This window comes from Lycium barbarum, chromosome 9 (assembly GCF_019175385.1).
Source record: "Lycium barbarum isolate Lr01 chromosome 9, ASM1917538v2, whole genome shotgun sequence".
In the NCBI taxonomy this organism is placed as follows: domain Eukaryota; kingdom Viridiplantae; phylum Streptophyta; class Magnoliopsida; order Solanales; family Solanaceae; genus Lycium; species Lycium barbarum.
Window position 1 is genome coordinate 2,606,702 of NC_083345.1, and position 27,820 is coordinate 2,634,521.

Consider the following 27,820-nt stretch of genomic DNA (forward strand, 5'->3'; position numbering starts at 1 on the left):
AAAACTCCACAACTGACGCCGCGGTTCAAGGCATCTGACGAAATGTGTATGCGGGTAAACTTTTAACACGGTATGGGTAGCACACCTAATTAAATTTTAGGGGGTATAACTCGGGTAAATATTTTGTTTTTAATAGGTAGTTTGCATTGTTTTCCCAACAAGAAATTAGAGTTAGTATTCACGAGTACATCCGGGACTACTAAAATAGCAATCGTATACAACAAGAATTATATATTTGATGTTGATTCTTTCACACTTTCATCCTTGTAAAAGAAAGCTGGGAGTTATATGAGCGATAACTTCCATTTATAACTCCATGAGAACCACAACAATCCTTATACGCTTTTGGTCTTGGAATGAGTCAACAGCTAGACTTCACGAAAGTGAAGCATAACATTTTCTCCTTAAGAATAGCTATTTCATAAATGATATTGTTCTTAAAAGTTTTTAAGAATTATATATATTCATTTCATTATTCGAAGATTAGATAGTGTCTTCTTTTATCTATGATGATACAAACCTTTCTAATATCTTCCCAACTACTCCTATAAAACTAACACACGAATCTATCTAAGGTCAATTCGATATTGTCAAATAAACAGAATAGCGGAGGACTAAAGAAAGTCCTAATTACTGAAATATAAGTTCAACGGATAATAAAAAGTATATCGAAACGGACGAATGGTGAAACGCAATTTCAAGATTTAAAATTGTTACTGGGTTTAGCTTGAGGGTGATTTATTATATGCATTTCATAATATTTTAGAAATGTATACATAAATCGAGCCGAAAGCAATGACGTATTTAGCTTATTTCACAAAATTCACCTTAGATTCACATCTGACTGTAATCTAGAAATAACTTTTAGGGATAAGGAAAAGCTCATTTTTCTTATGCATGGTAATTCCAGGCCTAACATTTGTGTCAATATCCTCTTTTTTCATCCCACGAGGTAACTCCCAATCAAATGCGTAAAGAAGATTTGACAATGCAAGTTCCGTGGAAGCAACCCCAAGTGCGATTCCTGGGCACCCTCTTCGTCCTGCTCCAAAAGGAATTAGCTCATAGTCTTGTCCCTTGAAATTAATATCGCTATTCAAGAATCTCTCAGGTATAAATTCTTCTGAATTTTCCCATATTTCAGGATCTCTTGCAATTGCCCATGAGTTAACATGAATTATTGTTCCTGGCTGAATTTCATACCCGTCTAGTGTGGATTTTTCCATTGATACTCTTGGAACTAGGAGTGGAACCGGTGGATACAATCTAAATGTCTCTTTTATAACTGCTTTCAGATAAGGCATATTTTGGATATCATCTTCATTCACAATGCCTTTGTTTCCAATTGATTTTCTGATTTCTTCTTGAACTTTCTTCATGACTTTTGGATTCTTCATCAAAGCTGTCATTGCCCATACTATTGCAGCTGCACTAGTGTCTGATCCAGCAACTAATACATTCTACACAAAAAAAAGTGACGAGGAAAAGACAAAAATTATAAATTCATGGAAATTCTCAAGGCAACAATAAACACAATTGTGCTACTTATTACAGTAGAGTAAAGGTGGTAAAATCGATCTATATTTTAATAATCCACCCAACAAAGTTTAAACTAGCTCATTCATTGACTTGATGCAAGACATTAAATACGAAATGACCCATCAAGATATTGGGTTAGTGCAACCCGATGAGTCAAATTGCAGACCAACCTTAAATATAACAAAATCAAATTTGAAGTAATCACTATACAAAAAAATGAGTAATTGCAATTTGTTGGGGGAGGGGTGCTGTTTAGCCTCCTAAGCAATTAGTGGAGTCTAAAACCTCCACAAATTACCCTTTTTTTTTTTTTTTTTTTTTTTTGTAGTGGATATAGCTAATATTTAGATAAAAGAGCTGTCAGATCATTTTTAAAAACAAACAGAAAAAGAGAAGGGAGTTCGGGTAATGTTGGGGTTGAGTTACGACCGTCGTTTGAACTAGCTATCTTAACCCAACATATTTTTACTCGGGGGTGGGGAAAGGAGGGGCGGGGGCGGCCGTGCGAGTTCATGTGAAATAGGTAGATTTAAGACATGGAAATTACCATTAGAAGTCCTTTTATGTCCTCCAAAGTAAGATTAATTGGTGTTGATTTCTCTTTCTTCAATTGAAGCAAAAGATCAACAATATCTCCTTCCATGGATTTTGGCCTCTTAGGATTGAGATGCTGTTCAATCAGTTCTTCATAAAACTCATCCAAATCCTTGAAATTCCTCTCAAGTCTATCTGTCAGTCCAGTAAGTTTATCAATCCAACTTAAAGAAGGAAAAAAATCAGACACAAAAAAGCTAGCCATCAAAGCTTGAGCTTCGGCCAGGAGATAATCAAATCTCTTTCTTTCATGTGCTTCTTCATCAAACCTGACACCAAAAGCAACTCTACAAATAATCGTACTAATTAGTGAAATCATTAAATTGCTCAAATTTATAATTTGTGAAATGGCAGCTTGTTGAGATATTTTTTTGATCATTCTTGATACTTCATCTTCACGAATTGGACTATATAATTGTACTTTCTTGAGACTAAATAGATGAAGCACACAAATTTTTCTCATTTCTCTCCAATAGTCATTATAAGGTGAAAAGACTATGTCACGACCGTTATAAGATAATTTTTGCTGGCCGAGAATAGGAGGTCTACTACAATATACTAAATCTTGTGTCTTGAGTACTTCTTTGGCTAATTCTTTTGAAGAAATTACAACCATTTGAGCTGAAGCAAGTTTCAATGAGAAGATTTTTCCATATTTCTTGGAAAGTTTCCAAAAATAGATATGAGGTGTTAAAGTGTCATATTGATGCAAATTTCCAATGAATGGTAGGCTAACAGGACCTGGTGGCAGTGTGTTTCTTCCTCCCGTTTTGGCTCTAGAAAGAAGGAAAATGAGAATGATAGGAAGGGCTGCAAAGAGTAGAAGAAAGAGCATCATTTTGTTTGTCTACTGGCCTAGTCACTTGATATGTCTTATAAACTTTTCCCTTCTTTTTCTTCAATTAAAGAGTATAGTAATTTTTATTCAACTGGGGTATGTTTGCTATGAGGAAAAATATTTTTCACGTATGTAGTTTTCTTACTTTGTAGTGGTAAGTAAGCAGAAACTATTATCCAAATTATAACGTTTATATATAATTTAGGTAAATACCATGGTGTGGAGGGAGGGGTTGGGGTGGGATGGGGGCGGGGAGGGAGAGGGGCGGGAGTGAGGAGGAGACGATTAGTGTGGAATGCCACTTGTTTTTCCTACTCTCACAGGGAAAGTTATTTTCCTAATTTTTAAGAAACTTATTTTTCTAAGAGAAATATTTTTCAAAACATCTTGACCTATCAAACATGATAAAATTGAAAAATAATATGAAAAATATTTTCCTCAATTCTGAACACACCCAGACAGTGTAATAGTTGTCTGGTCACCTAAAATATAAGGGATAATCTCAAAGACTTCCTCTTAAATTTCGCTACGTAACTAAAACCAATCTTTTAGTTTAAGACATTACACTTATCTCGCTTATCTTGCTTCTTTTTTGATAACAAATCTCTTTATGTTAATGAGAAAATGCACCTGACTAATTTTCCCGACTAAAATACGTTTGTTTATTTACTAATACTTGATTATAGTTTGATATTTTGGGAGCGACTAGCGAGTTAGATTTTAAGTATAAAGTTGGAGAAGGTAGATACTTGATGCTTTTCAACCCATTCAAGAATTCAAATCTTTTACGTAATTCATTTTCATGTTTTGTTTTTCTTGTTGGACCATTTTATACGAACCATATAATATAGTTACAAAATTGAACGATGAAAGTGAAGTGGGAACAAATATTAGTGAACTAATGGCAGTACCTATGACTCAAATCAAGTTTAATGCAACTTTCCCCCTCAAATCATGTTTGATTTTCTCGATTGCAACAAGAAATTTCCAATAACAAATTAAGTTTTTTTTTTTTTTCTGGCTTCGCATAAGGCTCATTTAAGGAGAAAGTGTTTTCTAACAAGATATTTTCATATTCAGGACTTGAACTCAACATCTCTAATTAAGATACGTAATTGTTGAAAATGACAACTGCTGTAAAGACATAGGTCATGAAAGTGAAAAATAATTGGTCTGGAAAATTAAGGCTTGAAAATAGACCTTTGTCCTCTAGCAATCAACAATTTACACGTTTTCTAGATATTTGTGTCACCCAAGAGTCCATTACATTCATTAAAGATGAAGCTTGAATCTTTAAAAACTTGTGGAAGCGAATCTACAATCAAAACAAATGTATCGTTAACGCCAAAATCCATAATTATTAAATTTATCATCAAAACAATTGTATGTTGCACGACTTGTGGAAGAGAATTATTTCAAGTGAATTGTGGAATTTCCCTTGTGGAAGTGGATATTTTTAAACAACTCGAACTGATAGTTGTAATTAAAAATTCTCATGAAACAGATGAAGACCTTATTCCTAAAACTTACTGAACTTCTCTTACTACTCATAGTACTTTTTTCAATTACTTATTTTTTCACAATCTTTTTCAGAAAACGTACTTTCACGCACGCATTACGACGTATTCACGGAAAATTAGTACGGTTTATTTGGATAGTAATACTAACGAACTAATTAACACCCTTTAAGTGGATCGACCCAATAATAACATTTCATCAACTTCCACTTGCTCATAAGAGAGTTCTCTACTATTAAGTATTTTTTTAAGGAAAAGATAAAAACATACTATATAATATAGTCACAACTGACGATAACTTAAGAAGATCAGGGATTCATAAGTTTAAATTTTGATGCACTAATGATTTTAATTTTTTTTACACAATCATTAATAAGGTAATACACGTAAATTTCATGATAAGTACTAGTAATTGATTATCTTGTAAAACTGGTATGTAACCTTATAGGATAATAATTTATTGATAGGATGAAAAAAATTATACTATCAGTACACAGGCGTGAATTTGTGTTATTTTTAGGCACGTGAATCCATGGTCTTTCTGCAAAATTAGATAATTTATGTATATATTTTCTAGAATAAATCTAGTATTACCTGCTGGCACTCATGCTATAAAAGGCTTAATGATGCGGTTGTTTAAATGCTTAGTTATTTACCAAGAGGAATAAGGATCAATTCTCATTTTAATGCATTTTTTCCTCCTTCTTTAATTAGTAGTTTATCATGTTCTAGAAATTCTAAATTCGCCTCTACCGGTACATATAATTTAGATCCTTTTATAAGAGGTTGCCTGATGAGTGTATAAATTGGCAAGTCCTTTTTCCAAACATCATGATGGAACCTGTCCCCTTCTAATTAACAAAATTCCATACGGTCACTCCTCTTATGCTTGTCAATTCTAGATTCAAGCACCCGCTTAGGAAAATTAACGATAGAGATTATATATAGATTAAGATTAGAGATAAAGATTAGAAAAAGAGAGTTGGCTTTGCGTAGTTCTTGCGTAATGCATTGGTCATATTTGTTATAGAAGGTATGGTAATATTACCAAGAACAAGGGAAACAGAAAAACAACTCATCGACTTAACATTGCATCATGGCAACAAACCACTACTGAACACCAGGGTATTTTTTGTGTATTGATAAGAGAAATCGGAACCTGTGTGTATAGTTAAGGTGGCAAAGTTGGGGTGTTAATTAGAAACGGCTTTCACTGGGAATGAACCTTAGCTTGTACTTGGACATATTCGGGGAAGCTTATAATATCTAAAATAATTTCTCCAAAATGGATTAAGCCCCATTATATCTTGCTTGCGGTGCAAATCAACTAATTTTGCCTTCTCACGTGCGCAAGGTCACTCCCTTTATGTTTTCAGTAATATGATACAAATAAATGTTCAATCAGGAACACACAGTAAAATTTTACATAAAAAACACGCTAATATTTATAAACAATCACCTAGTCCCTCAAGAGTTAGATGTGAAATTTTATTAATACAAACATTATAACAAAAGTGACAAGGCACAAAACGGGGCGTACCGTTTTAAACATAGGTAATGTAAATCCACTCCATACAAAGTAGATTACATCAGCTATACACTGCAGGACTGGAGGGATTTAAAAAAAAAAAAAAAAAAAAAAGGAAAAGAAACTACACAGTACATAGTATATATACACGTGGACATCAAGAAAACATATACATACTATTGATGCACATATGATTTTTGACACCTTTGATCAGATGGCTGGAGGAGCAAAAGGATCTTATTTTTTTGGATAAGATGCAGCTTTAATTTCTAGTGTTCGAATTAGATATGATAAGGTCAATTTCTTTGTTAGTTTACTGTATAGTTTTGATCTTGCGAGAATGTGTATCATATACAATTCCTAGTCCCCCCCCCCCCCCCCCCCCCCCCCGCCGTTTGTGTTCTTCATAAAATGGTATACAAAACCTCAGGATAGCTATCCTGGATTTTTTATTTTTTTTAAAGATTGGAACACTTTTATACAAAATCGGCTAAATAGGGTACATACGATCCGAAAACAGGTGCCCATTTTGGTTATAAGCTTAGGCCAAGTAATATAGAAGGTAAAAATCTCTTAAATTTGGATGGGTCAAAATGAAGTGAGTTAATAAATGAGTGGGTCATTAACCCGTCCATACTTGAATGGATTGACTTAATCATATCTTCAATGATTGAACAGGAACAAGCTCTCATTATTTAAGTACATGAGTGGAAGAAAAGCTTCAATTTGCTTAAAAAAAAAAGGATCACTTCTCATTAGTCTGATTAATTGTATTTACGGAAGTAAGCATAATATAACCTTTTAACACGTTAATTCAAATAAGATGCATGAAACACGTTTATTTCTCACTTTTCTAGATCATTTCCAGATAATGTTGAGTTTTGCTTCTGAAATTAACGAAATACATAAGAAAATAAATACGAGTTTCATGACTCACTCATAGTGAATTGCTTGACGGTCGTATAAAACATCGTATTCAAGTGGAAAACCAAGAAGGAAAAAAGAATGAAATTCATTTTTTGGAAAGTTCACTGCCGTGTACATAAAGTTCTCCTTAAACATTTAAGGTGCGTTAGAAATGAAAGGTCTATAAATTGCAATACAGTTTTGATATGTATGATAATTAGAAAAAAAAAATGATTATGATCTTTCTGCTCTTAGTTACCCTTCCGATTGTAATCAATTTCCTAATTCTCCTAGCCAAAAAGGCTAGAAAAAATGTCGTGCCACCAGGTCCTTTAGGGCTACCTTTTATTGGAAATTTGCATCAATTTGATAGTTTAACCCCTCATCTTTATTTTTGGAAACTTTCCAAGAAGTATGGAAATATATTCTCATTAAAAATTGGTTCTGCTACTATGGTAGTAATTTCTTCAGCAAAATTAGCAAAAGAGGTAACAAAAATACAAGATCTAGCATTTTGTAGTAGACCCTCTTTTCTTGGCCAACAAAAATTGTCTTACAACGGCCATGATATTGCCTTAGCACCTTACAATGACTATTGGAGGGAAATGCGAAAAGTTTGTGCTGTTCATTTGTTCAGTCTCAAGAAAGTGCAATCATTCAGTCCGATTCGTGAAGATGAAGTATCAAGAATGATGAAGAAAATATCACAACAAGCCGTCGCTTCACAAATTACAAATTTGAGCAATATGGTGATTTCACTAACAAGTACAATTATTTGCAGAGTTGCTTTTGGTATTAGGTATGATGAAGAAGCACACGAAAAGAGGAGATTCAATGAACTTTTTGCTGTGTCACAAGAGATGATGGCGGGGTTCTTTTTCTCTGATTATTTTCCTTTATTTGGTTGGCTTGATAAATTCTGTGGAAATATTAGTAGACTTGAGAAGATTTTTAAGGATTTAGATGAGTTTTATGAAGAACTCATTGAACAACATCTTAATCCCAATAGGCCAAAATCCATGAAAGGAGATATCATTGATCTTTTGCTTCAATTGAGGAAAGAGCAATCAACTCCAATTGATCTCACTTTGGACAACATAAAGGCAATACTCATGGTAAGTGATCAATTATATATATATATATATATATATATATATATATATGTGCGCGCGCGGGGATAGTGTAAATAATTTTTATATTATAAGTTTATTTAATTGGTTATATAGTAAATTGTTTACTTTATTGTCTAGATTTCAAATTCTATGCACGGACGACGTAAACATATATGTTTACACTATTAGGTCACTTTTAAGGTAATTAACTTTCTTATATGATAAGCATTGATTGTCGGTATACTACCATAAATCTTAATTTCCCAAAATTACCGAATTAGACTTATTGTATGTAGACGTTGTGACTGACGTTATGTCGTCAATGTGCACAAGTTATATATATATATATATATATATATATATATATATATATATATATATATATATATATATATATATATATATTTGCACACACAAGTACGTTATCTAGCTATTACATTGGGAGCTTCCAATGATTTGACGATCTCTTTCATTTTCCTCTCTATTTGATTATTTTGTAGAATATATTTCTTGGTGGAACAGACACTAGCGCGGCTACAGTAGTTTGGGCAATGACAGCCTTGATTAAGAATCCAAAAGCCATGAAGAAAGTCCAAGAAGAAATCAGAAAATCAATTGGAAACAAAGGCATTGTGAATGAAGATGATGTTCAAAAAATGCCTTATCTCAAAGCAGTGATAAAGGAGACATTGAGATTATATCCACCAGCTCCACTACTAGTGGCAAGAGAAACAATGCACAAGTCCATACTAGAAGGATATGAAATTCAGCCTAAAACTATAATTCATGTTAACTCATGGGCTATTGCAAGAGATCCTGAAATATGGGAAAATTCAGAAGAATTTATACCTGAGAGATTCTTGAATAGTACTATTGATTTCAAGGGCCAAGACTTTGAGTTGATTCCATTTGGAGCAGGTCGGAGAGGTTGCCCAGGTATTTTGGCCAATGTATAATTTAAGCAACAAGTTTAATTGAACCCACATTTTTTTTTTATTTGAACTTAGATTATATGTGAAGATCATGAAAAGTAGTAGGAATATAACTAGACATCATGTTTTGAACCCATAGTCTTCAAAAATAAGCTCATGAAATTGAATCTATAAAAATTAAATCTTAATTCACCTCTCTGCAGGTATTGCACTTGGCGTTGCAATGGTAGATCTTATACTTTCAAACCTTCTTTATGCATTTGATTGGGAATTTCCTTGTGGGATGAAGAAAGAAGATGTTGACACAAATGTTTTGCCTGGAATTATTATGCATAAGAAAAATGATCTTTGCCTTGTCCCTGAAAATTATCTCTAGGCTAGCTACATCTAGTCATAATGTAACCTTTAATATACCCGTTAATAAATGAGAAGAGTGTTTCTCATTTAAGTTTTAATATACACGTAAATAAATGCTCGACTGTTTCTCGTCACCTATGTTTAATATATGGTACGCACGATTTTGTGCCTTACCACTTTAATTGTCATTGTAATTTAGTTGCTATAGCTAGGTGTTCGTTTGTAAATTTGAGTAGTGTGTTTTATGTAAAATTGCGAAATTTTCAAAAATATACTGCTTTTGAAAATATTTACGTCACGTAGCCCAATATACAATATTATACAACATTATACCCGGGGGAAAGCATTAGACATAATGTAACAATCTTATATAAAGTGTATAATAGTGTATAAAAGGGTGTTTATACGTAGTTACGTGCCTATTGAGTATAAATTTGGCTAAGCATAACTCCTAACTAACCAAAAGAGTAATAGAGAATTAGGATCTCTCCTATACATATGTCTCTCCAAAAAGGGCTAAGTGACCAGCAACTTAGCCAAAACAGAGAAAAGAAATCAGCCTGGATCGAAAATAAATTTGCCCTTCGATTCTGAAATTTGGTCTACTGCTTCACTCTTCTTAATGGATCAATTGGATGTCTTCATTTAACTGCCAGGAAGTATTGTGAACAAACCAGAAATTCTCAACACAAATATATAATCACTGATACCCAAATTACAACTACAACACTCAAACTACTGAATTACAATGAAAATACTGAAATAACGAATAACTAAGGATAGAGATAAGAAAGGGGTCGAGAAGTCAGATTCTCACAAAAGGGGACGAAAGGAACAAACAATTTCTGCATAATACACATAAACCTAATTTGCTTTCATAAGTCGTTATTTATCAATCCGGGTCTCAAGAATAGCCACTTAATCTGGTGCTAAGTTGCTCCGTCAATACTGGTCCAGGCACATTCATAACATATTGACTTACTTATTGATCATTTGAACAACTAGAAGGGAATCAGACTCAATCAAGATCCTTGTATAACCATGATCCAAACGCCATTTAGGCCTATCGAGAGAGCTTGATGTTGACACTCAATTTTGTCCCTCCCTTATTTAATTCTATTCACTCGGGCTTCTAAATTTACTGAAGAACTAAATACTTTATTTTTTTTCACTACTATTATTTTTTTTTCACTACTCTTATTTTTAAACATTACGAGCATTACTTTATCACAATTTTTTTTTTTTAATGTTCGTCATCGTTTCATTTTCGGGTTTGGAATCGTTAAATTAACTACAAGACAACACTTTGTAAAATCCTTATTTTTCTACATACTAATTATTAATTGTCTCCACATAGTATATATTGTACTAATTATTAAATTAGAAGCCCAAAAAATAATTAAATAGAGGAGGAAGGACCAACAATTTTCAGCCAAATTAATGGCCCAAAATATAGATACAATATTATTTCCCTACCCAAATAAACAACCCACATTTTAATACTCAACCCACATTATCAGCCCATATTTAAATTAATAGGCCAGCCCAAACGGACCAGCCCATTACCCATGTTTTCAACAGATCCAGCCCACACCTTATCACACCCGACCCGGCCCAATCGTCCATTTCTTTTTTTTCTTCACCCCTTCACCCTAACCCTTCATCCGCCTCCCTCTTTCTTTCCTTTCCCTTCCCATTTTTCTCCCCTTCTTTTCCGCCTCCCTCCCTCTCTTTCCCTTTCCACCACCGCCGCTCACTCCTCTCTCTTTCTCCTTTCCGCTGCACCCCCACATACGCTCCCCTCCACTCACTTCTGCTCCCCACTCCTCTGCCAGCTCCACTTCCCTTTGTCCCCCACTCCTCCGTCTCTCTCGCACGTTCCTCTCTTTTATTAAACCAAACGAAGCCCTATAAATCTAGGGGAAATTGTTCGGTTAAAGGGGGGGGGGGGGGGGCGAGGTATCGTTTAGAACAGGGGGAACGTTTTTTTGAACCACGAAAATACTTTACCAGATTCAACATTTCGCCTACCACTTTAAGTCTTAGCTTTGTTCCAATTTTCATTCTGTTTCGACACTCTTTTTCTTTCCAGCCGCCTTAACCCTCTTTGAAATGTCTACACTTTTTTATTATTGTATCTGGTGCATTCATTTGAAATCCCAAAGGTTTTTTTTTACTTTTTTTTTCATTTCTGCTATCGCTACTTTAAAATCGAGAGTGGATTTCGACGATCTTGACACCTCAGTTCATTGCGCACAAAACAGGTAAACCTCGATACACTAATTATTCATGATCTTTAGTGTCTGTTCGTTTAAGAAATTCTTTTAGTTTATTCTGCGATATGTTTAGTGATTGTGTGGTTTCTTCGTCGTCGCATTATCTGTTCGATGTTTGGGAGCTGCTAGGATAGTGCATTAATCGTTAATTAAATTTGAAAGATATCTAGTGTAATCCGGATGCTTGAGACTGAATTTCCAGGACCTAGGACACATTTAAAATGAATATACACAAGATATACAGTAGATTATTAAAGTAAGTAAAGGATATACATTCGACATACATCTGATATATATATACCAGGGTGTGTATATCTTAGGTATATTACGTATAGGATTAAGACAGGTCAGCATTGTCCCTCTTTTGCGCTATTTTGTTCAAGTAGTATAGCTCGACATGAATGCAGCCTGTTTGGGGTTTAGATGTGATAGAAAGGGTTATATGACTTGTCGATGTTGTTTGCTAGTTACTTTGGTACTGCCCAGTATTAGTTCTTTTTTTTTTACAGAGATACATTTATTTCATACTGTGAGACTGTAACTCTCCCTCTCACTCGATCAGTGAAAACCATATAGAAGTAGAGTATACCACAATGCTAAAATCTGCCCTGTTTCCTACTTATGGCTTGTTTCAAAATCTTGTTCTCTTTGTTCTGTTGTGAAGCTAATGTGATACAATGGCCTGCCTTCTTCATTTGAAGATTAATTCGAAACATAGGTCAGGATGTTTTATTAATTAAATGTTGGTGTAATGATTTAAGGGATTACTATTCTGACCAAGGCTTATTAAAACAGAGCTAAAAAAAAATAAAGATTTCCAGTTCACTCCTCTTTCAATGTTTACAGAGAATGGCTGTTTTCCCTGGTCTACATGGAATAACTGGTCATTTTTGAAGTATACTCTCAAATGATTCCACTTATAGTTTATTTTAGTTGTCTTATCAATGTGTTTAACTTATCAAAGGATTAGAAATTGCCATCTCTTGGGATCTGTTTTATCTAGAAACAATAATATGGTCGAGCTTCATTTTGAAATGATTACAGTTTGGCTCGATTAATCATCGTGTCTTGTTGATTGCTGATCCAAATCCATTTTAAGCTCAGAACTTTCTGTTAACTGAAAATGCTTGATGTTTCCTTTATTTTCCCTTTCTGAGAATTGGCTAAAAAAAAACAGATGTTACCAGTTTCCCTTCCCCACAGTTGTAAAATTCATTGGACATTCATTTGAATTTCCAAAATCTTTAAGGGCACCAATTCCTCTTAAAACATGAGTTTCTCGTTAGGGCGTTCCATTTCTGTTTTAAGTTGGATATAAGAGTTGGAAACAGATAATTGAACTACCAAATGTTTTCTTTCTTGCTTAGAAGAGTTCTTCAGATTCGTTACAGTAGGCTGATTCTGTTTGGTGCTGTACATAACTGTATACATGCATTTTTGGAGTTTAAATACATTGGCATGATTTCCCTTTCGTTTGCTTCTCTTTGGTATAGTTGGGCTTTGTAAAACGTTAACAGTCAATATTCCTGAAACACTTAGCCTCATCCACATTTAGGTGTATATGAGTCGGTATATCCAGTATATAAGATGTATACTGCCTTGTTAGTGAAATGGTTGATTGAAATTTTGGGCTGCTGTCTCTCCCATCTGTGACTTTGTGTTTTCTTTCTTTCCCACACTAAAAAATAGAAATGCTGAACTATTTATTCTAGTTAAGATCTGACTGTACACTGTCATCCTAATTTGTTTCGAGTGCATATTTACATGTTTTAGCCTTATTTATTAATCACATACTAATCCTTTTCTTCTCATTTTTTTTATGCATGAACATCGCATACGGGTCCTTCGGACTCGTCTCCTTCCATATCTGGCGTTGGGATAAAAGCCCAACAAAACCTCCTCCTACATCAGTCAATCCGCAGCCAACAGACAGAAACAACCCTCAGCAATATACGAAGAAAATTTGTTGGGCCGAAGCCCAATAATGATCAGGGTTGTAGCAGCCTTAATAAATGGGCTTGACACATTCACTCCTTACTCTCTTCCTTATTTTTTGTTGTGTATTTTTATTTGCTTTGTAAGACTAACATCTTATTTTATTTTATCAACTTAGATAAATTCTAGTATATTAAGGGTTGTAGCTTAATAATGGGTAGTTAATTCCACAAATTTATATTCACTTCTCAGTTATGTTCTAAACTATTAATGGTATCTATAACATTTATTCGAGTAATGGATTTTCAAATAGCATGACTATATATTTCAAGTCAAAGGAATCTTACTTTATTTTACTATCTTAAAATTCTCAAAACGTCACTAATATGTAAATATTAATCCAAGTATTCTTTATAAACATTTTTAAAGGCGTATTCAACTATGCATACCTTTAGCCGAATTAGTTAAATAAGTTAATAAAAAAATAAAACTCACCTCTTTGCATCCTATTTATAAAATAAGTCTAGATTTTTCTACACCATCGTATTCATATAACATCATTTTTTATCTAAAGATCACATTTGACGAATCATCTTTTAAAAGGCTATCAATCATAAGCGAATTACCCTATTTTTTTACGAATCTTATTTTGGAATAATATCATTATATTTTCAATTTAGGCTTTAGCAATATTTTCATGTCTCATTTAACATTTAGAATCTTCTGTTACACAAATTATTATGTTTTTTCTATAAGTATTATTTTAAACAATACTATTATGCTTTCGTTCAAAAAACTTAACAACATTTATAAGTCGTATTTCAACATAGCATTAAAAGTATTCTTTTATACAAATTATTACCTTCCACAAATCTCATTTTTTTAAACAACATTTTTATATCTATCTGTAACTTTAGTTATATTTACAAAGTTATTTTCTACAATACTATATTTAAACTTAGCCTAATTAATCATAAGTCCGGTCGGTTAACCATTATTAATGGGTCTTAAAGGGTGCCTAATACCTTCCCTTTAGACTAATTGAACCCTTACCTAGAATCTTAAGTTTCGCAGACTTTTTAAACAGAGTTAACTTTAATAAACTTTAGGTGTCCTAATTCACCATAAATAATTAGGTGGCGACTCCTTAACAACAAACAAAAATAGGAATCTCCAATATGTCGTACTCCTAAATCAACCCGGTTAAAAGGGGGTATGACACTTGAAATTCAGCATAGTTGTTTGAGCAAATTACGAAGTAGGAGGAGGAGAATGCCATGATCAAATCGCCTCTGTGTTCTCTTAGGATTCCTCTGCCCCCTTCCATACCAGGGTTCCCCTTCCTACATGCATGATCATCTTGAGCAAGCAATTACACTTACCAATAATTCTAGCACAATTAGTTCTGAGGTCCTCATATTTGGTTGAGCATCGTGCTTTCCCAATTTCCCAAGTAAGGATCAGAGGCACGCATTGTAGTAGAAGCTGATGAACTTTATTGGCAAGCTTGATCAACCACCATTTTGTGACTTTCTCCCTAATAGTGTCAGCAGAGGAGTTGGTAATCCCACAAGAATTAGCAAAGTGACTCCATACTGTATTAGCAAGATCACTTCTGGCAAAAAGATGACCAACTGATTCATTATCATACTGAGAGCAATATATGCATCTGCAGATACCACAGACACGAAACTTATTTTTAATATAATCATCAGTAGGTAGTTTCCCTCTTAACATCCTCCACATAAAGAAGGAGACTTTAAAGGGAAGTTTACACTATTAGAAACAGAGATTTTTCCCGCCAACATTCGGTGGGAAATTTGTGTTATAAAACATGATTTTCCCACCTCATTCCCACGAGTCAATTCATTGGGAAAACACATGGTGGGAAGCAGGTTCCCATTGAAATGATGGAAAACTTCCTGATTTCTCCATGTGAAAACACTACTATTTAGGTTTTGCCCACCGACATTTGGTGGGAATAACCGCTAAACATTTTTCAGTGGGAAAATAGTGATTTTTGTAGTAGCGTTACTATGCCAAATCATGGAGCTTGATAACGAAGTTGGTCTAGCTCTTCTGAATATATCTCATGCTGATTTAGTGGAGAAAAAACCATTTTCTTTTCAGGTAGCCAGACAGGTTGTGCATCATTTTTGTTAATCTTGATGTCTTTAATAGCATTCACTAGATCAAGAGGAAGGATGGAGCTTACTTTTGCTAAGTTACATTGGTTGTGCATTATGAAGTCTGAAACTTTGGTTTTCTTGGATCTGCTCCCCTGTTGAACTAGGGAGGGCACCTGGTTTGTCCAATTGTCGAACCAGAATGAAACGTTCAATATGGAAGCAATCCTAAGAAGACTAAAGTATCAGATTTCATTGTGCATATAAATCAATGGAATTTGTTAAAATTAAGTTCCATCCGTCCTCCTGATTTAGTAACTTCAATTAAAGACATCAAGATAATTAATATGAGGGTGATGATCAGCCTATCTGGCTACCTAAGCAGAATTGGATACTTCTCCACTAAGTCAGATTGTAACACAATGAAATCAAGCACCATGATTTGACACAATAAAATCGCCATTAAAATCTCCTTCTTTAAGTTAAGAATGCTAAAACGGAAATTACCTACTGATGATGCTATTAAAATTTTTGCCGTGGTCCCTCTAGACGCATATGCTGCATGTTCACAATATGACAATGAATCTGTTGATCGTCTCTTTGCCAAGAGCGACCTTGCTAATACTGTACGGTTCCATTTTCCTAACTCCTCTGGTGACAATATTAGAACAAAGATCACTAAATGGTGGTTGATCAAGCCTACCAACAAAGTTCATCAGTTACTTTTCCAATGTATTCCTACAATTTTTGGAAGGCTATGCGTTCAGCTAAATATGAGGGTCAGACTTAACAGTGTTAATCATTGATCAATGCTCCTGCCTTCTCAAGATGGTTCTAGCAGCCAAATTTCGGAATCTACATTAGAAAAGGCAAATTTATTACGCATAATTACATTTTCTGATCGCCCAAAAGAATAACAGCCACAAATGTATAAGTTTTGTATACTAAGTATAAACATACATACTATTATATAATTTTGGATAGCGCGCATAATTAATTTCGACCGATGGGCCAAAAATGAAAAAAAGCCCATTTTACTTTTGATCCAGATATTTTCTCTGTGTTTTTGGCTAAGATGATCGCTCACTTAGCTTTTTTTGAGAGACCTCTGTTTTGGAGAGATCCTTATTCTTCTAGTACTCTTTTGATAGTTAGGAATTAGGATTCTTCATCACCCAAACTTGTATTCGAGAGGTAACTTTAAAAAAGAACATATTTTTATTACTACTATTTAGAAGCACCAGTTGGTGCCTTTTTTCGTCGTCCGTTGTGGTCCCTTTTCGTCGTCCATTGTGGGCCCTTTAAAAAAAAAAAATGGGCCCCATATTAAACAGGCCCATAAAAAAAATTGTGCGCCCCATATATATTAAACAATAACTAATATTAAAAAAAAAATTATGGGCCCCATATTAAACACCAACAAGTATTAAAACAGGCCCATAAAAAAATTGTAAAAAAAAAATTATGGACCCCATATATATTAAACAACAACTAATATTAAAAAAAAATCATGGGCCCCACATTAAACACCAACCAGTATTAAAAAAAAAAAAAAGTGGAAACCACCACATCCAAACTCACGGGAAAAAAAGTGGACCCCATATTAACAAAATCAAGCAATATTAAAAAAAAAAAGTGAATCTCATATTAAAAAAACAAACAATGTTAAAAAAAATTGTGAGCCCCATATTAAACACCAACCAGTATTAAAAAAAAAAAAGGAAAAGAAAAAAAAGTTGAACTCACCACGTCCAAACTCACGGGAAAAAAAAGTGAACCACATATTAACATAATCAAGCAAAAAAAATTGTGGGCCCCATATATATTAAACAACAACTAATATTAAAAAAAAATGTGGGCCCCACATTAAACATCAACCAGTATTAAAAAAAAAAAAAAAAAGTGGAAACCACTACATTCAAACTCACGGGAAAAAAAGTGGACCCCATATTAACAAAATCAAGCAATATTAAAAAAAAAAGTGAATCCCATATTAAAAAAACAAACAATGTTAAAAAAAAAATTGTGGGTCACATATTAAACACCAACCAGTATTAAAAAAAAAAAGGAGAAGAAAAAAAAGTTGAACCCACCACATCCAAACTAACGGGAAAAAAAAGTGAACCCCATATTAACAGAATCAAGCAAAAACATTTGTGGGCCCCATATATATTAAACAACAATTAATATTAAAAACAAAATTGTGGGCCTCATATTAAACACCAACCAGTATTAAAAAAAATAGAAGAAAAAAAAGTGGAACCCACCACACCCAAACTCACGGAAAAAAAAAAAAGTGGACCCCATATTAACAGAATCAAGCAATATTAAAAAAAAAAGTGAATCCCATATTAATAAAACAAACAATGTTAAAAAACAAATGCGTAGAAAATCAAACAATTAAATCAATAATGATGGACTCATTGTCATATGCGTATCAACCCATTAGTGGGAGCAAATGAAATTATTGTACAGCAACATACTTAAAATATTTATATATTAAAATAAGATGGAATTTAATTACTTTTTCATTTTTTTCTTACTCTAATAAATGTGAAAAGAGATTAATATCATAAAAGAAAAAATAATATTAAATGGAGATCAAATAATTAATAAGCTAAATTAGTGAAATTATAATTCTAATTGACGTTTCCTTAAAAATTTGTGTAAAAAATAACATGAAAAGTAAAATGAGTTAAACAAAAAATATTTTCTAAAAATTAAAAAAATAGAAGTTCTTCATGACTCCATATTAAACACCAACCAGTATTTAAAAAAAAAAAAAAAAAAAAAAAGTGGAACCCACCACATCCAAAATCACGGGAAAAAAAAGTGGACCCCATATTAACAAAATCAAGCAATATTAATAAAAAAAAATTGAATCCCATATTAAAAAAAGCAAACAATGTTAAAAAAAAGTGCTTAGAAAATCAAACAATTAAATCAATAATGATAGATTCATTGCCACATGCGTATCAACCCATTAGTGGGAGCAAATGAAATTATTGTGCGGCAACATACTTAAAATACTTATATATTAAAATAAGATAGAATTTAATTACTTTTTCATTTTTTCCTTACTCTAATAAATGTGAAAAGAGATTAATGTCATAAAACAAAAAATAATATTGAATGGAGATCAAATAATTAATAAGGTAAATTAGTGAAATTCTAATTCTAATTGACGTTTCCTTAAAAAATCGTGTAAAAAACAACATGACAGGTAAAATGAGTTAAACAAAAAATATTTACTAAAAATCCTTTGTGGTCCCACCCACTTTTTTATTTAAGGGCAAAAAAATGACGTTTTATACTTTATATTACCAACTCTTCTAAAAAGTAGATAGAAATATTTTATTATATTTCTATTTTTCTACTATATAGAAGCATCAGTTTACCCATGCTTCGTCGATAGTCACTCTTAAAAAAAAAAAAAAAACTGGACCCCACCCTCCCCAAACTCATAAAAAAAAAGTGGACACCACCCTCTCCAAACTCATGAAAAAAAAAAGATGGACTCAATATTAAAAAAAAAAAAACGTGAACCCCATATACTAAAAAATCAAACAATATGCATGTAATTCCCAAAGTATCCTCATGGTCCCACATCCCAACTCACAGGAAAAAAAGTGGAACCCACCACATCCAAACTCACGGGAAAAAAAACGTGGACCTCATGTTAACAAAATCAAGCAATATTAATAAATAAAAAAAATGAATCCCATATTAAAAAAATAAACAATGTTAAAAAAAAAGGTCTTAGAAAATCAAACAATTAAATCAATAATGATGGATTCATTGCCACATGCGTATCAACCCATTAGTGGAAGCAAATGAAATTATTGTACAAAAATATACTTAAAATACTTATATATTAAAATAAGATAGAATTTAATTACTTTTTCATCCTTACTCTAATAAATGTGAAAAGAGATTAATGTCATAAAAAAAATATATTAAATGGAGATCAAATAATTAATAAGGTAAATTAGTGAAATTATAATTCTAATTGACGTTTCCTTAAAAAAAACCGTGTAAAAAATAACATGACAAGTAAAATGAGTTAAACAAAAAATATTTACTAAAAATTAAAAAATAGAAGTTCTTCATTTAGATAAAAAATCAAATTTCTACTTTGTTTCATCTTAAACATGTAAAATTAATATAATAATTTGAATTAGAATTATCCAAATCAAAATTTGATAAAAAAATTATATGTATTACTTTACTATTACTACTATATAGAAGAGCCGGTTTATAGAGGCAAGATCGTCGTCCGTGTTCAGTCCTACTTTTTTATTTAAGAGTAAAAAAATCTTTTGTGGTCCCACCCACTTTTTTATTTAAGGGCAAAAAAATGACGTTTTATACTTTATATTACCAACTCTTCTAAAAACTATAGATAGAAATACTTTATTATATTTCTATTTTTCTACTATATAGAAGCATCGGTTTACCCATGCTTCATCGACAGTCAGTCTTAAAAAAAAAAAAAAAAAAAAAAAAAACCTGGACCCCACCCTCCCCAAACTCATGAAAAAAAAAGTGGACCCCACCCTCTCCAAACTCATGAAAAACAAAATGGACCCAATATTAAAAAAAGAAAGAAAAAAGAAAAAAGGCAATGTCAAAAAAAAAAAAAAAAAACACGTGCACCCCATATACTAAAAAATCAAACAATATTCATGTAATTCATTGCTACATGCATATTAACCCATTAGTGAGAGAAAATGAAATTATTACACAGCAAAAAACATGGACCTCATATTATTACTTTTCTTCAAAATATTTAATTGTTGTATTCGCTATTCCGCCATGTCATTTATTTGTTATGTTTACTAAAATAAATATACTTAAAATATATATATTTAAAAAATAAGATACAATTTAATTATTTTTTTATTTTTATTGTTACTCTCATAAATGTGAAAAGAGATTAATATCAAATGAAGATCAAATAATGAATAAGGTAAACTAGTCAAATTATAATTCTAATTCACATTTCCTTAAAAAACCATGCAAAAGACAACATGACAAATAAAATGAGTTAAACCGAGAATATTTATCAAAAATTAAAAAATAGCATTTCTTCGTTTAAATAGAAAATTAATTTCCACTTTGTTTCGTTTCAAACATGTAAAATTAATTTAATAATTTGAATTAGAATTATCCAAATCAAAATTTGATAAAAAATAATAAGTATTTTACACTTTTAAATTAATCGAATTAAAATTGAAAGTATCAACTGATGCTTAAATATTGCTATTATTTTATCACAGAGAGAGGAAAATAATTTTCTTTTAAACAAGTCTTCTCTTTTAAAAAACATTAATAAATTTTCGTAGCAAACACGAATAAAATAAAGTTTTATACGGAGCACAAACTACAATGTTATATTAATTGTATTTTGAACATACTATATATATATATATATATATATATATATATATTATCACTATCTAAACACAACTACATATACATAAATACACTATAATCCGAAGTGTTGGGCCTGTGCGCAGCACGGGCATAAGCCATCTAGTACTATATATAAGCAAGGATCCTAATCTTTTGTCGTCCTTACAGCCGGCCCATAGGGACCCACGTTAGTACTATATAAAGTTGCATAGTTGGCTTCTTGTTGCTTTGTCCCTTTGCAATTTTCACTTTGCAAATTCTTTTGCATACTTGGCCTTTGGAATTAGTTTATATTGATATTATATTAACTTTTTGTGAATTTCTTTTTTGCTCCTTATTAAATTATTTTTTACTCCTTCATCTCAAAATATTTATCGTGTTTACACTTCTCGAGGACCAATTACATAATTTAAAAAATATTTATTTAAAAAAATCACGTTATTGATAAAAGCATTGCAATTTATAGCATTATTCATATAATTTTTTAATATCTAAATTTTAAAATATTAAATTAATGTAATCCAATATAGCTCCGAAGATTAGTTAAATTGCCTTTAAAAAACAAAACATGACAAATATTTTGGGACGGTGGAAATATGTTATTTGTTCTTATACGTTCTGGTTAAATTTAGGCAATTTGGAGCCAAATTTTCTTTTACTTCTAGAGCATTTATTAGATCTTACTATATCTTTTATTTAACCTCCAATATTTTGTTTCTTTAGTGAGCTCATATGCGTTTATAAATATATGTCCTAAAATCATGTTTAGGCATAGTTTTAAAATCTTTTACTTTAGTAATGCAAGTTAATTATTATTTATTAATATTTTTGTAAGGTCATTAGGTTTATTCGTGTGAAGACTCGAAACTAAGGTTATAAATATTGCAGTATAAATTTGGAGTTCTTGAAAGAATTTGTTGTGTCAGATGATTCTAGAAGATGAAAACATGAGTTTGTCTAATATGAGTGAAAATAATATACATTATAAGTTTTTTAAATGAGTTCACGGTAAACACAAAATGAGTTTGAAGCAGGGTTGTGTTAGAGTGTAGGCTACGAGTTTGGTCGGATTCGGTAGCGCTTTGATTCAAACTTATAAACTTTCTTGCTCCGTGTCTAATTTGAAGTAAATAATTTCATCAAAATGAAAGTTAAAGATGTTCAAATAATTTCATCAAAACGAAAGTTAAAGATGTTAAAAGGAGTGAAATGCAAGTTTTGCTTTTATATAGTGGAAATATATTTATTTTAGATTTTATTATTATACAGTAAAATGGTGTAACACTAATTATATCCTTAATTAAAATATCTACTCTTATATTTTGAATTTGGGCCCGGACTTAGCACGGGTCTCATGAAACTAGTAGTATATATATAAAGGAATTCTTTAATAGTCTCAAAATGTTGATAACTGTATAGATTTCAATCTCATAAAACCTATATCAGTGGCGGAGTCACGAATTTTATCAAGGGTGTTCGAATTCATATAATCTGTATATTAAGGGTGTTCAATATATAATATATGTTTGTAATACGTAATAATTGACATGTCTACACAGTATAATATTTCGGCGAAGGGTGTTTAGTTGAACACCCTTGCCAGGCTGTGGCTTTGCCACTGACCTATATACGGATAAACTACGGGTGAACAGACTAGGGGTGAATAATATAGCGGTTTGAGTTGAATTTAGACAGGTAAAAATAAGTTGAGTAGTAACATTTTCACTTTTGGCTCTATTTTGTGTTGGTCTTTAATTTTTACCCCAAAAGACAAAAAAAAAAAAAAAAAAAAAATTGTGGGGCGTAAGTTTATATTTTCGCATCACAATATTCCACAAGTTATTATGTCCTCACCCTTAAAGAACTTATGTCACGCTCAACATAAGTTCAATTTTGAAGGACAGAAATTAAAGGCCAACCCATTTGAAGGGAAACCGTGCAATTTCTTCAATTTGAATGGGTCAAGATGAAGCGAGTTTAATAAATAAGTAGATCATTAACCCGTCCATACTTGAACGTAAGGGTGTTCATGGTTCGGTTTGAGTCGGTTGTCCTCTAAAAGATGACCAAATCAACCTAGTCGGGTTTTCAAATGTTAAAATCAAAATAAATCAAGTAATTCGGTTTTTCATTGCTTCGGTTTTTGTCGATTTTGTCGGGTTTTTCGATTTTTTTGGTTTTTATTTAAATATATGACAATGTACGTCCAGCACATATTAAATTGACTATTTTCTAGCATAACACTACCAAATCAATTACTCCTATTTGAGAAAAGAAAGAAATATAAACCTAATCAAGTTATATATGTACTTTCTCCAAAAAATTATATGCATCATCTAAGAATTTAGCTATTTTCAAGGAACATAAAAAAAAAAATCTTACAATGAATTTATTTTTGTGCAATAAATTAAAGATCTAGTTGTGATATACCAAAATCTATCTCCCTATCTAAATATGGAAGAACCGACACTTAAAGGGCGTAACCAACGGAAGGTTCTCACCCTGTCCCCGACATTGTTCTCCGACGATGTCCCATATCTTGATGAATAATTAAAGGACTCAAAAATAAGTTATTTTGAACAAGAAATAGATTTTTAGAATTATCAAAATAATAATAACAAATCAAACTAGAAAGTAAATACAAAAATTGGATTACTTTAAAGGCAAAAACATAGATTATGAATCAAAAGTGCAAAAGATTAATATCAAAAAAATTCAACCTCTCTCTCTCTTTATATATATATATATATATATATATATGCGTCTATAATTTTTAGATAGATATTTATATTGTCGGTTTGGTTCGGATATTTTTTGCTTAAAATTAAAATTAAAATCAAAATCAAATCAAATAAAAAAGTGTCGGATTGTTTTCTCTTTGATTTTCCGTTTTCCATGAACACCCCTACTTGAACGTGTTGATTTTATCGTATCTTCAATGATTCAGCGGGAACAAGCTCTCATTATTTAAGGAGTACATGCGTTAAATAATCACGTCTCTTTAAGGGTTTGGACAGTCTTTGCTAAAAAAAAAATAATCACGTCTCTTTGTAATTTAGTTAGTCTGATTCCGTTTCAAATAATAAGATGCATTAAACACATGTATTTCTCACTTTTCTAGATCACTTCCATAGTTTTGCTTTTGAAATTAATGAAATCTTATATATCTATATATCTATAAGACCCTGTGACGTGACGCTCTCTACCTCCAAAAAACTCATTTATTTTTTTCTCAGTTTTTTTGACTTTTTTCCCTATTTTATTCTATTTTAATTAACAAAACCCAATAGTTACTTGAATTGTAAAAGCACCGTTCTAAAATGTTTGAGAAGACCCAACAGTCACTTCAATTCTAATTGAACGGTTTTCTTAATTCTACTCGTTTATGCGTTAAAACGTTACTTCAATTCCAATTCACCCTTTTCTCACTTCCTCTGATTTGTGCTACTTTTTAATTGGAAAATTTCCCTCTTCACTATTAAAAATAACAGAAAATGGAAGGGTAAGTCTATGGCAATCTCGGTATGTTCTTGTCATTGTTACGCATAATTAAAATAAAATTATATTCTTTTCATGAACAAAATCGGAGCTTACAAACTAATCTTTTCTCTCATCTCTTCACATTTGATAGTTGAATTCCGAGATATGCTGCCTTCCCCCCCCCCCCCCCCCCCCCCCCTCTCTTTGGGTTTACATTTTATATGGAGGATGGTGAAAAGTTATGATTATTCAAGATGTTTTTTCCAATTTTGTGGAGTACGTTTATGATGTTTAGTATGATTATTGGATTACAGTTTTTATATATTTGCTGAAACAGTGATTGTGGTACGAAGAAGAAACATGAAGATAATTGTTTTTTAAAAAAAAAGATGGAAACAAAAGAACAAAAAATTATACAGTATTAAATGAACAAGATAAAGAAAAGAAAATTTTATGTGAAAGAAAATAAATATTAAGTTCAGTGTGTATTAGCGTGCTTTTGAAGTTAACATTCTTCTTTTTACTAACTAATTATTTGTGAAAAATGGGATACAGAAGTCTGTTTCAAAGCCTAAAAAAGTATATTACCTAAATCTTTACTCTTTTACCTTTGGAACAAATTTTTAATTATATGGAAATAGTGAAGGATAAAACAAGATTAAAAAAAAGGGCAGCCCGCATTAGCAGATTTTAGGGGAGATCCACACCTTAGTGTGATTTAGACAATCTAACATAATGCAAGCATTAGTGGCTACTTCATATGGAAACAAGGGAAAGAGGCAGAAATGTATCACTTTACAGAGTTCAATGCATACATCTTACGGATTAATAAAGTTTTTTCTTCCTTCGTCAAACTGTATGTAGTTTGTTCGGAAAAAATGACACATCATGGTTTCTCCATTCTTTTTTTATGATACGTTAAAATATGAGAACTATAAAATAGAAAATTTTAACCTTGTAAGGAAAAAATCAAATATGACTTTAATTAAATTAAGGAATATTATGTACGTCAACAAGTGTACACACTTACACTATAAATGAATTTTTAAAGCATTAATTGTATGAGGAATTAAAATATGATATTTAGAAGATAACATGGAGTTGAAACAATTATGTAAAAGATTTAAATAAAATGAAACAATATTTCTGTAATTTTTCTCATAACAATAGATTTTACTGATAGTATATTTACAACTAAAGCACTCATAAGTTTTGTCAAAAATATTTGAATATATCAAAAATAGACAATTGTGAAGAGAGCGGATCAAAAATGACTTCTTCTTCTTTTTTTTTTTTTTTGTATTGTTCATTAAAAAACGTCATTTTTCATTTTGTAAATTTAATGAGGTTATATCAACTGCGCAAAGCGCGGATCGAGTTATTAGTGTATATATAAAAGCAAGACATGAGCCAGCCACATGACACCTCTCTTAGGCCTCCAAACCTATTTGTCTTTTTTACCATTATTTTTGCCTTTTCCCTTAAATTTTACATTTATTAAAAAAAAAAAAAAAAAAAACTAACAGTCGCTTCTTTTCAGTTTTGTGGTCGCTCCCTTAAAAGTCGTTTCTTCGTTCGCGCTCGATGCCTTCATCTTTCTCTTTCCTAGAGTCTATTTATAGTTATTGCCAACTTCCGGCTCTCTCAAATTACCAAAACACTCTCTAGGTAAGTCCCCTATTCTCTTATACTTCTCACACTTTTCCTCTTTTGTTGAGTTGATTCAAACATGTCATTCTTTCTTATGATTCAATTTTCTGTTAGCATTGTGTTTGAAACACTGAATTTAGAACATTTAAATTTTAAAAGCTGCAAATCCGTTTAATTTTGTTGGTAATGTTGTGTGGGGACAGGGGATGGACATGTAGTTCGATGATATTATTTAGGAATTTAAAGATCCTTAACGTTTTTGGACTTTGTTGTACTCTGATGAACTCTTGTGTTGGTTTTATGGAAACCGAAAACTTTTATGTCCGACAATTTTTTTGAACCAAACCCTTTTATCCGTAATTTGTTTTAGGACTTCACAATGATGACATTCTAGATTTTTGGAAAATTAAAAAATATGTCATTCGCTCGTTTAACTATTTGGTACTGCCTTTTCTTTATTCTCAAAAATCAGTGTCCTTCTATCTTTTTCCCTGTAATGTTTTGAAAGTCCAGTTTTTTATTTTTTTAGCACAAATGATTTTTTTCCCTTCCATTAGGAGCAGTAAATTCAATGAAGGCCTCAACTGATAATGTAAACAAAATCTAGAAATAAAAACGGGAGTCTGAGGTAACACCAAAAAACTAATATTGTCTTTCATTTCATAAACGCAAAAAGAGTAAAATATCAATAGCCTCCCTTCAAATCACTGACCACATCATACGGTATGGGGTAACTGTTACACCCCATTTTAACCCGGGTTAGAGCGGAGTACAACATATTGGGGATTCCTATATTGTTTTGTTTTAAGGAGTCGTCACCTAATTGATTTTACGGTGAATTAGGACACCTAGATATTAACTAAGGTAAAGCTAAAGCTAAACCTCTGTTAATGGTCTACTTAACCAGTGTGATTCTAGGTAAGGGTTCTATATTATCCTAAAGGGAAGGGGTTAGTCATCCTTTAGAATCCGTTAACTTACGGTTATCCGACCAAACTTAGGTTAATTAATCAATGTTGGGTATAATATTTAAATTTTAAGAAAATAGCTTGTGCAAACAAGACTTGTAAAAATATAACAATTGGTGCAAAAGAAGATTTTAAATGTCATTTTATAAATAAAAGGACTTCAAATAATAATGTTGTTAAAAATGGGATTAGTAATTCGCGTAAGAGGAGATTTTAGAATGCTATTTGAAAAAAAGTTTATGAATGTTGCTAAGGTTCTTGAAATAAAATGCTAATAAAAACCTATAGGAAAGAATATAATAATTTGTATAAAAGGAGACTTCAAGTGCCATAAAATTTATAAATATTATTAAGGCTTTAAATAGAAGTGCTATTTAGAATGAAATTTGTAGAAAATATAATAATTCGCATAAAAAAAAAGAAGAAACTGCAAATGCCATTTGAAAATAAACTTATAAATGTTGCAAAGATTTTTAAATGATGATGCTATTAAAAATAAAATTCGCATGAAATGTATAGGCAAAAGAAAGTGCGGGTTTGCGTAATGCTTTAACAAACATTTGAAACAAACTGAAACGATGATGTATTGATTGACTTTGCGTTTTAGAAGTACAAAATATTCTTTAATTCCTATTTGCATGTTAGTG

The 27,820-nt window shown here is 31.8% G+C and overlaps 2 protein-coding genes across 2 annotated transcripts; one reads left to right on the top strand and one right to left on the bottom strand.

Annotated features, from left to right (window-relative positions):
• Nucleotides 1-721: 721 nt before the first annotated feature.
• Nucleotides 722-3,120, bottom strand: LOC132610555 (6,7,8-trihydroxycoumarin synthase-like). Its single transcript, XM_060324872.1, has 2 exons — nucleotides 2,087-3,120; nucleotides 722-1,460 (listed from the first exon to the last, which is right to left on the bottom strand). Exons 1-2 carry the CDS (start codon nucleotides 2,969-2,971, stop codon nucleotides 852-854), a joined length of 1,494 nt encoding a protein of 497 aa, XP_060180855.1. The 5' UTR covers nucleotides 2,972-3,120; the 3' UTR covers nucleotides 722-851.
• A 3,998-nt stretch (nucleotides 3,121-7,118) lies between these two features.
• LOC132611072 (6,7,8-trihydroxycoumarin synthase-like) lies at nucleotides 7,119-9,593 on the top strand. The gene is made up of 3 exons (XM_060325488.1): nucleotides 7,119-8,037; nucleotides 8,535-8,970; nucleotides 9,170-9,593. Exons 1-3 carry the CDS (start codon nucleotides 7,153-7,155, stop codon nucleotides 9,340-9,342), a joined length of 1,494 nt encoding a protein of 497 aa, XP_060181471.1. The 5' UTR covers nucleotides 7,119-7,152; the 3' UTR covers nucleotides 9,343-9,593.
• The last annotated feature ends 18,227 nt before the right edge of the window (nucleotides 9,594-27,820 follow it).

Bases quoted from the DNA above. Each gene is read 5' to 3' on its own strand.
- LOC132610555 (XM_060324872.1), bottom strand. From the start codon at position 2,971: ATGATGCTCTTTCTTCTACTCTTTGCAGCCCTTCCTATCATTCTCATT. The intron at 1,461-2,086 runs GTAATTTCCATG...TTTTTTGTGTAG, and splicing joins ACATAAAAGGACTTCTAATG to AATGTATTAGTTGCTGGATC.
- LOC132611072 (XM_060325488.1), top strand. From the start codon at position 7,153: ATGATTATGATCTTTCTGCTCTTAGTTACCCTTCCGATTGTAATCAAT. The intron at 8,038-8,534 runs GTAAGTGATCAA...ATTATTTTGTAG, and splicing joins ACATAAAGGCAATACTCATG to AATATATTTCTTGGTGGAAC. The intron at 8,971-9,169 runs GTATTTTGGCCA...ACCTCTCTGCAG, and splicing joins AGGTCGGAGAGGTTGCCCAG to GTATTGCACTTGGCGTTGCA.